This window comes from Perca flavescens, chromosome 7, assembly GCF_004354835.1.
Source record: "Perca flavescens isolate YP-PL-M2 chromosome 7, PFLA_1.0, whole genome shotgun sequence".
NCBI lineage: Eukaryota > Metazoa > Chordata > Actinopteri > Perciformes > Percidae > Perca > Perca flavescens.
In genome coordinates, this window is record NC_041337.1 from 35,425,514 (window position 1) to 35,437,839 (window position 12,326).

At 42.5% G+C, this 12,326-nt stretch overlaps 1 protein-coding gene across 1 annotated transcript in view; it reads right to left on the bottom strand.

Moving 5' to 3' along the window:
* abcd1 (ATP-binding cassette, sub-family D (ALD), member 1) overlaps nt 1–11,709 on the bottom strand; it is a 53,731-nt gene extending 42,022 nt beyond the window's left edge. The window contains exon 1 of the mRNA XM_028582643.1: nt 11,546–11,709. Coding sequence (XP_028438444.1) covers nt 11,546–11,709 — 164 coding nt within the window. The remainder of the gene's footprint in view (nt 1–11,545) is intronic.
* Between the last annotated feature and the right edge of the window lie 617 nt (nt 11,710–12,326).

The window sequence follows — 12,326 nt, forward strand, 5'->3', positions numbered from 1 at the left end:
TCCTTGCAGGTGTTGCATATTGCAAACTTGTTAACTTCTGCACACACGCTGAAGAATGTCCCAACAGCTGACACGTTGCAAGTTAATTCACCAGGTTCCCTACATGTGGGAGAACAGCGCCGACACACAGCGAAGAAGTTGAGAGAAAGGAAGAAGAGAGAGCATGCTGTGGCATCCATGAATTGTAACTGGTAGAACTTCTGTTGTCAGTTAATTGTAATGAAATCGCCATATGTCAGAGTGACCTGCACGTCGCCGGTCATGCCCGAGCACGTGAAAACCGGCCAATTCCTATCTCTATCGGTGCATCGCTATTTGTAATTACAAAAAACGAGTGTCTTAATGTCAGTTATCAACTGGGGACGTTTCATGGTGATATCTACCGTTATATTAGTTCAAATCTAACATTCAAAAGTCATGTAAAAAAGGTGGCAAATAAAGTTCAATTCAATTTGTAGAATTTTAAACAAGTTAGGCCATTTCTTGTCACCAAATAGGCCTGCACGATAAATCGTGACAAAATCATCATTCATTTCAGATCGACAAAGGTCAGTTTAAAAGATTTTCGTCAGATTTGCCCACTGGCCAACTCAACGGGTCAAATCAGCCCAAATTAAAGCGACAGCTACTCCGACTAACACACCGAACAGACTCGAGTCACCGACCTCGCCAGACTGTCCCACGGCCGATAATCGGGTTGGTGTCGGGGCCTTTAACTGTCACACGTCACCCCCCATACACTTTCACTGTTAAATTGAATGCAGTATAGAGGTGGCTGAATGATATTTTTGTCATCACGTATTTTTATTTTGTCAATGTATATGTCCCCATTATATGTACCTTTTAATATACAGTGAACAAGTGGTGTGTGACTGCTGGCTGTCTCTATGTCAGTCCTATGTCACCTGCCTATAGGGACTGCAGATGAAAAGTAGTTATTTTTTACTAATTCTGGCATATTTACATGGTGGTTTTTATTTTGACAACAATGTTCATAAATATGCATGGTCCCTATCATATAAACCAATGAAATCAAAAAATCTAAATAAAATAAAATATTTTTCCTATTCACCTGTAGCGTCTCCTCCTTAAAACCAGCAGCGTTGAAGTCGGTCCAAGAAGGGAAGGGTCGGCCCGCGAAGTCTCGCGAAGTCTCGCAAAATCGAATATATTTGTAATACTTTTTATTTTATTTTTTTATATATTTTAATACTTTCACCCTTTAAACGCGTCTTAGTTCCTCGGCAGTGTTTAAATCCAAACCACGACCTTTCCCCATAACTTAACTTGTCGTTTTTTGGTGCCTAACTAACTGTCGGCGTAGCTAGCTGTAACGTTATATCACTTTTAGCCGTTATAACCGTTAGTTACCGTTAACTTAGCTTCTAACTGTAAACACAGCCCTGTTTGGCTAACGGCACCGAGCTAATGTGACGTCACTGTTAGCTGTGTGTGCTAGATTATAAACGGACGTGTTAAGTTAAATAACGACGGACTAACAGGTTCCCACCCGGTAGCGTTAGGTCCCCCGGTAGCTGATATACCAAACCGAACTAAAAGTTTAACCCAGTTTTAATAAAACCCCTGGTGGCAGCTAACAAAGCGATGCTAACTGAAGCTAGCCGCTAACAGAACAGGAACTTAGTTGTTTCTGTGGTGTGGACATGACAAGAGTTCAAAGTGTAGCTAACGCTTTCATCGGCTTCATGTGATCCCAGAGCTGCCCTCAGCGCGGATATAATAACCGGGTTACATTTCCGCTCCCCATATATCTACTTTTTAGTTCATTATTTAACCAGTTTTAAGTGTTTTTAACGTGTCCGGACTCTGGACGGCGGCACAAAGTTATATTTACCTGAGAGGAGGATGGGCCGCGTCCGTCCCAACACTGAAAACACACCCCTACTTCCCTCCTCTCTGGGAGGGGCGCTCGCCATTTCGTTTTATTCATTAATGCGGTGGTCTTCAACGTTTTTTTAAGCCAGGGACCCCTTAACTAAGAGTGGAGCAGGGACCCCCTACTAGGCTACATATATTGTATAAAATGAAGTTTCATATTGGCCTACAATAACATGTAGGGCTGCCTAAAGCCTTTATAGGCTACATACCTTTTTTTGCATAGAGTACTAAGCTTTTAATTAGCCTACTAATTGTTGGCATGATTTTATATGTTAAAACATACCTGTGGCACAATAAATCCTCAGGATTAACTATCTGTGGATGGCGACTACCTTACCTATAGGCCAGTAGGCCTGTCCTCAGTGGGGATTTAAATATTGGCTAAAATATATTTGATTGATTTGATTAAAAATTCAAATATTAACAATAACTTGGATTGACTCTGAGGACCCTCTAGGGGTCCCGGACCCCCTGTTGCATTAATGTAATCACAATAAAGGCTCTCTCTCTCTCTCTCTCTCTCTCTCTCTCTCTCTCTGTCTCTCATCCTTATTAATCCCCAGGATGTAAAGAACGGACATGAACGCGCAGCCAAGGTCACGTGCACACAGAAGTGTGTTGACAGTTTGAGACTGAGACGGTCTGTTCTGGTTCTGTGTTTGTATTGAGCACAGAGTCTGCCCGCAGCGCTCCAGTTCAAAATAACAGCCAGAAAGCATCAAAAACCACAACAATACAACCACTTTATTAACTATTCAAACGAGCTTCAGACACAATAAAAAGGACTATTGCAATATCATTGAAAAATACAAGTTATCGAGGTTTGAATCCTGTGCTGCATTAGGCAGTATAGGTAAATGCTAGGGGCGCAGCAGTGGTGTAGTCTAATGTATTTTTAGCAAGCACTATATAAATACTGTATGGACCAGAATGGACATATTAAAGTGGGGCGTCTGGGTGTCTTTTTTTTTTTTAAACCTTTATTTATCCAGGTAAACTGTTTGATAACAACTTCTCATTTACAAAAATGACCTGTCCTCCCCCAGGGAAATTCTGAGCGTCAAAGACTTCATTTCCTTCATTTTTATACACTTTAATGCACCAATTTACAGTGGAAATCCCTTTATTTAGCGAAGGAAAACACAGATGGCAATTCAAAATATATAAAAAAAATATATAATGGAAAGTATGCTGTTGCGTGTCATTGGGCATTTTTAAGTTTAAGCTTTCTTAGTGGGTATACTGCGTATAGCCTACCTGCGTATCACGTAGACTACAACGCTGGGGCCCAGTCCAAATGAGTGAAGAAAAGTTAAAGATAAAAAGAAAAGACGCTATAAAAAGCCAAAAAAAAATGTCAGAAAATAAATACAAAAACATTGAAAAAAGGCAACAAACGTCGGGAAAAAAGAATTAGATAAAAGCAGATAAAAGCGACAACAATTTATTCTAACAGCTCAGAGTGGTCCCCCCAGGCACCGCACCAGTTGATACGATTACAGGCAGATGTTTGGTAAACATTGAAGCAAAATCTTTATTTAAAAACATTTACAATGTGTCGATTTATTTATTTACATGAAGCTTTTTTTTAACATCATACAGCAGAAAGAGTGAAAAAAGTACAAATGACAAAAGTGTCCCAAAAAGATAGAAAATTATTTGTTTACACAAAGTTTTCGAAAATGAAGAAACACCAACTGTACAGAGTGCACCTGGATGCATCACTGACAGCTGTGATGTAAAGTTGACAGCTGTGATGTCACACTGACAGCTGTGATGTCACACTGACAGCTGTGATGTCACACTGACTGCTGTGATGTAACACTGACTGCTGCGATGTAACACTGACAGACTGTGATGTAACACTGACAGCTATGATGTCACATTGCTATGATGTCACATTGACAGCTATGATGTCACACTGACAGGCTGTGACGTATCACTGACAGCTGTGATGTAACACTGACTGCTGTGATGCAACACTGACAGCTGTGATGTCCCCACATTGACAGCTATGATGTCACACTGACAGGCTGTCCACACAGCTGGACAACAGCTGGTCCTGGACATGAAGGGGGGTGACACAAAACAAGTCTTTGTTTGTCCCTTTCCGCTGGACCACCGTGGGAACTTATTTCGTAAAAAATATACGTCCTGTAGTGATCGGGGAGGGACTAATAGTGATTTGATCCTGTTTGAATTGAGCCATGAATTAAACATATGATGTTTGTCAGTTTAAAATATACTTTTGCAATTGAAGAAAGTCTCAGTTTGTTGTAAAACTGTTGAAGTTGAAGACTACAAAATACAGAATTAGAAAGACTACACACAGCAAAGTCTCTCTGGAGCTACGATGTCTGTGTGTTCGGTACCAGGATGTAACTTTACTCTTAGTTCAGCGGGTCTCGCTCCTTCTCTCTCTTCCCGGCCGATAAAACGTTGCTGGATAAAACACATCATAAGATGTGGTAAGATAACGTTACATGTGTTATGGAACATGTGAAATTCAAAATTAAGTTTGTCAGGGTTTACCCAGGCTACCTTGAGCAAGGCCCTTAAAGGGATACGCCACCGTCTGTTGAAATAGGGCTTATCACGGTCTCCTCTAGCTGTAGATAGGTGGGGTCTCCTCTAGCTGTAGATAGGTGGGGTCTCCTCTAGCTGTAGATAGGTGGGGTCTCCTCTAGCTGTAGATAGGTGGGGTCTCTCCTAGCTGTAGATAGGTGGGGTCTCCTCTAGCTGTAGATAGGTGGGGTCTCTCCTAGCTGTAGATAGGTGGGGTCTCCTCTAGCTGTAGATAGGTGGGGTCTCTCCTAGCTGTAGATAGGTGGGGTCTCCTCTAGCTGTAGATAGGTAGGGTCTCTCCTAGCTGTAGATAGGTGGGGTCTCCTCTAGCTGGAGATAGGTGGGGTCTCCTCTAGCTGTAGATAGGTGGGGTAGCTGGAGATAGGTGGGGTCTCCCCTAGCTGGAGATAGGTGGGGTCTCCTCTAGCTGGAGATAGGTGGGGTCTCCTCTAGCTGTAGATAGGTGGGGTCTCCTCTAGTTGTAGATAGGTGGGGTCTCTTCTAGCTGTAGATAGGTGGGGTCTCCTCTAGCTGTAGATAGGTGGAGATAGGTGGGGTCTCTTCTAGCTGTAGATAGGTGGGGTCTCCTCTTGCTGGAGATAGGTGGGGTCTCCTCTAGTTGTAGATAGGTGGGGTCTCCTCTAGCTGTAGATAGGTGGGGTCTCTCCTAGCTGTAGATAGGTGGGGTCTCCTCTAGCTGTAGATAGGTGGGGTCTCCTCTAGCTGTAGATAGGTGGGGTCTCCTCTAGCTGTAGATAGGTGGGATCTCCTCTAGCTGTAGATAGGTGAGGTCTCCTCTTGCTGTAGATAGGTGGGGTCTCCTCTTGCTGTAGATAGGTGGGGTCTCCCCTAGCTGTAGTTAGGTGGGGTCACCTCTAGCTGGAGATAGGTGGGGTCTCCCCTAGCTGTAGTTAGGTGGGGTCTCCTCTAGCTGTAGATAGGTGGGGTCTCCTCTAGCTGTAGATAGGTGGGCCAACGCATTTTTTGTGCATGCATCGTTTTAGTCCGGGTGCAACACCGGCAGCACTGCCGCTAGTTAGCTTAGCGTAGTGAATGGAATCCTATGTTGCCGGTTAGCATGTTGTGAGTAAAAGTGAGCCAACAAAAGACAAAAAAAACAACCTAATTACTTGCACTGAGACAAAAAATGCGTTGGCCCACCTCTCTACAGCCAGGGGAGACCGTGATAAGAACTATTTCAACAAACGGTGGAGTGTCCCTTCAACCCAAACCGCTCCAGTGGAGCTGAACCACAGACTGTGGTTGTACCGGGCAACTTCCAGGTATGAATGTGCAACTGTGTGAATGTGACCGGTCGCAGTTGCAAATGAGAAGTTGTTCTCAATCGACGATGTGTAATTCATGGCTCAATTCAAACGGGATCAAATCATTATTAGTCCCTCTCCTTGATCACTACTGTACATATTTATTCCAAAATAAGGTCCTATGATGGCCACTGGAAAGTGGAGAGACTTTGCCTCTTTATTCCTCACCAGCATGAAATACTTCACACTGTAACACAGAGAAACATAAAATATAACCGAGTTACATTATTAAATACTTTATTTTTTTTTTAAATACTCAGAAATTTGTACAGAGTTTGGTTGGTGGCTGGTGATGTACCTGCACAGTATACAGTACTCAGAAATAACCAACCCGTTCTCACTAAGACTTCTAGCGTCAATAACAAATGCCAAAGGCAATTGGGAGTGAGAATGTGTTGAAAGAACACTGCGTTACTGCAGAGTATATGATAGTATTAAATACTGGTACTACTAGTTTTCTCTCGCTGAATGTATTTGACATGTTTCTGAGTTCTGAGCATGCTGGGACTCTTTCTGCTCCTCCGAAGCTGCGGTCACAAGATGTTCAATTAAAGCGATTATCGTTCAGTCGGACGTGAAATCAAACCGTTTGCCAGCAGCAGACAATAATCATTTATCAGTCCCTGTATTGATCTGCCAATCAAATATGAGGGTGAAATACAGCAGCGGGCAGCCAATCCCGTTATAAAATGCTGCGTTCCAGACACAACTTTTTTAGCCCGTAAGATCACGACTTCAAGTCACTAATCACGACTTGGTAGCGTTCCAGGCAAAGTCACAAAAAACCCTTCTAGCTAACGTTAGCTAGCGGCTTCTGTAAGGGATTTCTTTTTTTTTTTTTTTGGAAAAAGTGGAAGGCCCAACGGCCTGAAAATCTGACTCCAATAATCTCTCTAAATTCTAATCCCCATCATGTGTACAATAATAGAAATATCTCAACACCACCTAACGTTGATGCTAGCTAGCAGCTACCTAATGTTGACGTTAGCTAGAGCTAGCTGATACTGGCGATTTCTAGTCGGCGACATATTTTGGGCTTCATTTAATAAACATACAGTAACTTGTAGCAGTACACAATCGTATGTGTATTGTTTTGATTACAATGTGCAGAGTTACTTTACGTTGCCTATTTATGTCTATTTATTCCTATTTCTCGCCGTTAATCACCGGCGTCTCTACAGCATCAACAGGGGGCGCCATTGATGTTTATGTGTGTGTGACATCCGAAACTAACTGGGAGAACAACCATCTGGTACCAGTTCACAGGGAGTAAGTTACTGGTTTGACTGGCGTTCCAGGGCGCTTTCACCGTGAGAAGGTCGTGGAAACACGAGTTACGGGCTGCCTGGAACGCAGCAAAAGTATGCAGAGCCACTGGCCTGTAGGGGGAGCTGTGTCACACTATGTACTTTTTATTTTACATGTGAAACACACCTTGTTGATTCAGATCATGGACAAAGCTTCCGGGTCTGAAAAGTAAATCCAAAGTTCCTTTGTGCTAATGAGGGCGCATTTCAAGCAGCGCCAATGAAACAGAGTTAGGTTTCTAACCTCCGGCTGATTTGTGAGGACTATGGTTAACTGCTTCTCAGATCTCTGCAGGGTAAATCCAGACAGCTAGCTAGACTATCTGTCCAATCTGAGTTTTCTGTTGCACGAATAAAACTACTTTTGAATGTACACATGTTCCACCAAAACAAGTTCCTTCCAGAGGCTATTTAGCAGAGGCACCGTGGCTCCGTCCGGAGCTTAGCCCCGCCCCCAAGACGATTGTGATTGGTTTAAAGAAATGCCCAATAAACCCAGAGGAACGTTTTTCTCCCATCTAGGAATGCTGTGTGGACTAGCCAGACCTTCCTCCGCAGCGGTGTGGAGGAAGGTCTGGGCAAAAGCGAGACTAATTTGAATGTGACCGCGGCTTCCCGTCGGAGGAAACTGGAGGTCAGGCTGGTTTTCGTGGGAATGATTTTAAAGAACTGAACTCATAACAGACGATTAAAAACCACAGACGTCACACGACACCAAAGAGAGACATGTCATCGGTTCATAATCCATATTCAATAATAACCATGTCGATGGATCATTTAGAAATCTTCTTGACATCCTCGGGCATTTAAAAAGAAAGAAAGAAAGAGTTGCATTTCATTCATGTTGAGTTCATGGACATTTGTATAAAAGAGTTTCACTGAAGCTCAGTGGAAAAAAAAAACCCCCAACAAAACAGGCTCAGTCCAATCAACACTGTGACATCATCCGTCTGATTGTCGCTGCAAATGGTTTTTCATCCTGAAAAGTTGAAAAGGTTCAATCAGAACACTCTTATTGCTCTCAGACTGGATCTGGATCCTGACTCAAAGTCCTGCGGAGACTAAAACCTGGTTCTTGGTAGCAAGGGGGATTTTTCCTTTCAGGTTCCTGATAGGGATCGACCGATACTGTTTTTTTTTCCAAGGCCGATACCGATACCAATCATTAGTAGTTAATAAAACCGATAACAGATATTTCGATCCGGTAGCATTTACCGTCAAAATGAAAATCTTGAAGTCAAAATTAAGATTGTTAATTGTTGGCTGAGTCCTTTGCAGCGGCGCAGGTTCGGGTTCGAGTCCCACCTGCTGCCCTTTGCTGCGTGTCATCCCCCCCCCCCCATCTCTCTCCCACCTTTCCTCTCTATCCACCGTCACTATCAAATAAAGGGAAAAGCCCCCAAAAAATAATTATTAATAATAATAATAACAATAAAAGATGTTGGAATGTTATAAACTCCAACACAAAACTTTGTTTGTTTAAATGCTTTAAGCAATTATGTAAGAAATGAGAAACTTTCAGCATCATACCGAGACCCTGTTTACACGTCCGTGGTTATTTTTTTACAACCGGAGACATTTCCCTTCGTTTGTGCCCTTCGTTTACACACAAAAGGAGAATTCGCCTCTGAAACCGAGTCTTTCTAAAAACTCCGGGCCAGAGTGGAGATTTGAGAGATCTTCGTTTGCACGTTTGCACGTAAACTGAGACAAACGGAGGTTTAGGCAGCCGAGAGAGAGAAAGAGAGGAAGTGATTGGTTGCTGTTGTTGCTATTTTGGGGATTCTGATTGGCTAACGTGGGCTTGAGCTTCTCGTTACACCGCCACCTACAGGTCTGGCGTGCTCTGTGCATTGACGGCACATATACACACGGGTACATGTAAACAAACACTTTTCTGAAAACTGACAGCCGTGCACGATGTTATTTTTGAAAACGGAGAGGTTGAAATTTCCGTTTATGAAAATAGCCGGCCACGTGGAAACTTAGCATTAGTAACAGAGAGTCAGATAGGGTTGTGGGCGGGACATTAAAGCTACAGTGCGTAGTTTCTGTCGCCCCCTTGAGGAATTCTAAGTGATGACAACAACACTGTCGGCGCGTCCACATGATACAAGCCTTCCGTGATCACTTTCGTGTTGGAGTTTGTAACATTTTAAAATGTTAATTCTAACTAGAAGATTTTCATTTTCACTGTAAATGCATATCGGTTCCTAATATCAGTTATCTGTTTCATTGACTACTAATAATCTGTATCAACGAAAAACACATAACTCAACCACACAATAAAACTTTCGGGAACAGAAATGCAAGCTGCACAATTGCCCAATAACGTTAACACTGTAGCCTGTTTCGCCTCGCTTAATACTGGACCAGTGTCGAAGACTGTTGTTCTCATCAGTCACTTAGACAGTAAAACACAGGGACATAGGGTCCAGGTTGAATCTGCACGCTGCCTGCGTGGCGTCGAGCATGGCGTGTCAGCTGCGTGGCGTTCTCTACGTCTTTGCACGCCAGAAAGGTGTCTGACGCAGCGCTGCTGCTAGCCTTGTCTGGTCACATGTAGGTTTCCTAGGGGTGTGACGAGACGCTTACTCCACGAGACGAGACACATCGCGAGATTGGGTTCGCGAGAACGAGACGAGATTTCTCGTCGAGGTGAAAAGTTGTCTCGCGAGGCGATGTGATGTCAGCGTGATGCAGCGTGGAGTTACTGTTGAAGATCCCCCCCCTGCCACTTTTAAATCATTTGTGTGGCAACATTTTGGTTTCCCTGCGGAAATAATAAACGGCGAAAGAGTGACAGACAAGACGAACACGATATGTAAAATTTTCACCTCGACGAGAAATCTCGTCACGTTTTAAGCTCGCGAGATCTCATACAACGAGTCAGATAGGGTTGTGGACAACGAGATCTCGTCACACCCCTAATGTTTCCCATTGATAAAATGAAATAATAGCGTGTTTTTCAACTTTATTTTGTCAATATTTTTGTGTTTGTACATTTGTTTGCACATATTTCGATATATTTTATATATATATATATATATATATATATATATATATTTTTATATTTCAATTCCCTTTCCTGAGATAATAAAGTCCATGTTATTGTTTTATCAGAATCCAATATTTGAAAATCGATATTTATAATACATTTTTAAAATTACATTTATATATATATATATATATATCAGCATTTATGTCAAAACCTAGAGACTTTCAGACATCAACATGTCATTTATTAAATGTATTTCGTGTCAAAATGACATATAAACATATTTTCCTATTCTATGTTGCCTGGAAACGCTTCCGTGAAAAATAGGCGTCGGTCCTACAGTATTTCTAGCGTGCGCGCGTTTTCGGCGCGGCTCAAGTCCGCCGGTTACCATGGGAGCCGAAATAGAAACTGACACGCCACGCAGCTGACACGCTCGCACCATGCAGGCAGTGTGGAGGAGGCCTAAGACACAAAAAAACATAAAACAGGGTCCAGATTAGAGCTGGGCAGTATATGGATATTACACTACAATATCGTTGCGGTATCGATATCGAGGTATTTGGTCAAAAATATCGTGATATTGGATTTTGTCCATATCGCCTAGCCCTAGTCCAGACTGAAGAAGAAAAAAAAAAAAAAAAGACAACCAAAGTTACCCTTTAACGTTAACTTATGCAGCAAAGGCGTTTCCATATCCCATTTAGAGAATCAACTCTTCTGCCACGAAGACAAAAACCAACCTCAAGGGAGACGTTCCATTGCATGTTGCCGTTTCCTTTCAGCTTTTCTAACGCGCTTCTTCAAAACGAGCATAAAATATGTGAATGGAAAACACGGCTACCGTTTCATACAGTACAGGCCAAAAGTTTGGACACACCTTCTCATTCAATGCGTTTCATTTTTATTTTCATGACTATTTACATTGTAGATTCTCACTGAAGGCATCAAAACTATGAATGAACACATATGGAATTATGTACTTAACAAAAAAGTGTGAAATAACTGAAAACATGTCTTATATTTTAGATTCTTCAAAGTAGCCACCCTTTGCTTTTTTTGATAACTCTGCAAACCCTTGGTGTTCTCTCAATGAGCTTCATGAGGTAGTCACCTGAAATGGTTTTACCTTCACAGGTGTGCTTTGTCAGGGTTAATTAGTGGAATTATTTCCCTTATTAATAAAAAAGCAAAGGGTGGCTACTTTGAAGAATCTAAAATATAAGACATGTTTTCAGTTATTTCACACTTTTTTGTTAAGTACATAATTCCATATGTGTTCATTCATAGTTTTGATGCCTTCAGTGAGAATCTACAATGTAAATAGTCATGAAAATAAAAAGGAAACGCATTGAATGAGAAGGTGTGTCCAAACTTTTGGGCCTGTACTGTACATCACATTATTTATTTTTTTGGTGTATGCCACTGAGTTTGCTGATGCTGCTTCCAACCTGCAGACACAGGGAGTCCAGTTACTGGTGTAGCCAGTCGTTGACAGGATGCAGGGAGAGCGTGAGCGACCCCGTCCGTTTAACGTAGTGCAGAGACCCCGAGTCCAAACTGAATACCTGAAGAGGCTCACCTGAGAGGAGTCCAACAGCTCGCCTGATCCCATCAGTTTTAAAACTTTTATCAAAAGTTCATCGGTCACACTTTTTAAAAAACTGCTGGTCTGTGGGACTGAGCTGGTGATTATCTGTCCTCCGAGAGAGAGAGAGAGTGCAACAGTTTCTTTATCATCATCATCATCATCAATAGTTTATATAAAACTCTGGTTTTGTCCTGATTGTCTGAGCAGAGTCAGATCGCAGATTAAAAGACGTCGTCGTAGAAAACGTAAAAAACAACAACCTGCAGTTCAGTTTTAAATGTTTGACGTGACAGCTGTGTTTGGTTGGGTAACCCATGAAGTCTTTGGAGGGCAGTCAGTCCCATGATGCGTAAGGACAATTCATGCTTCTGCGTTAACTCGATGCTGTGGGTGGGTACTCTAGGTACTCTAGGTAGCCTACTCAAGGTACTGTAGGTACTGTAGGTAGTTTGAGATACCGACCCTACGCCGTAGCCTCTCCTCCACGTGATGGAGGAGAGGGTTAACTTCTCCTGCTCCAGATCTCCCACCGTGGTGAGAAAGAACAGGGGAGACTCTTTGGTTCTCTCACTAGGACTTTAGAGTCACTACTCTCTCTGAAGATAATCACCATCACTCTCTCACTCGCTCTACCACACACA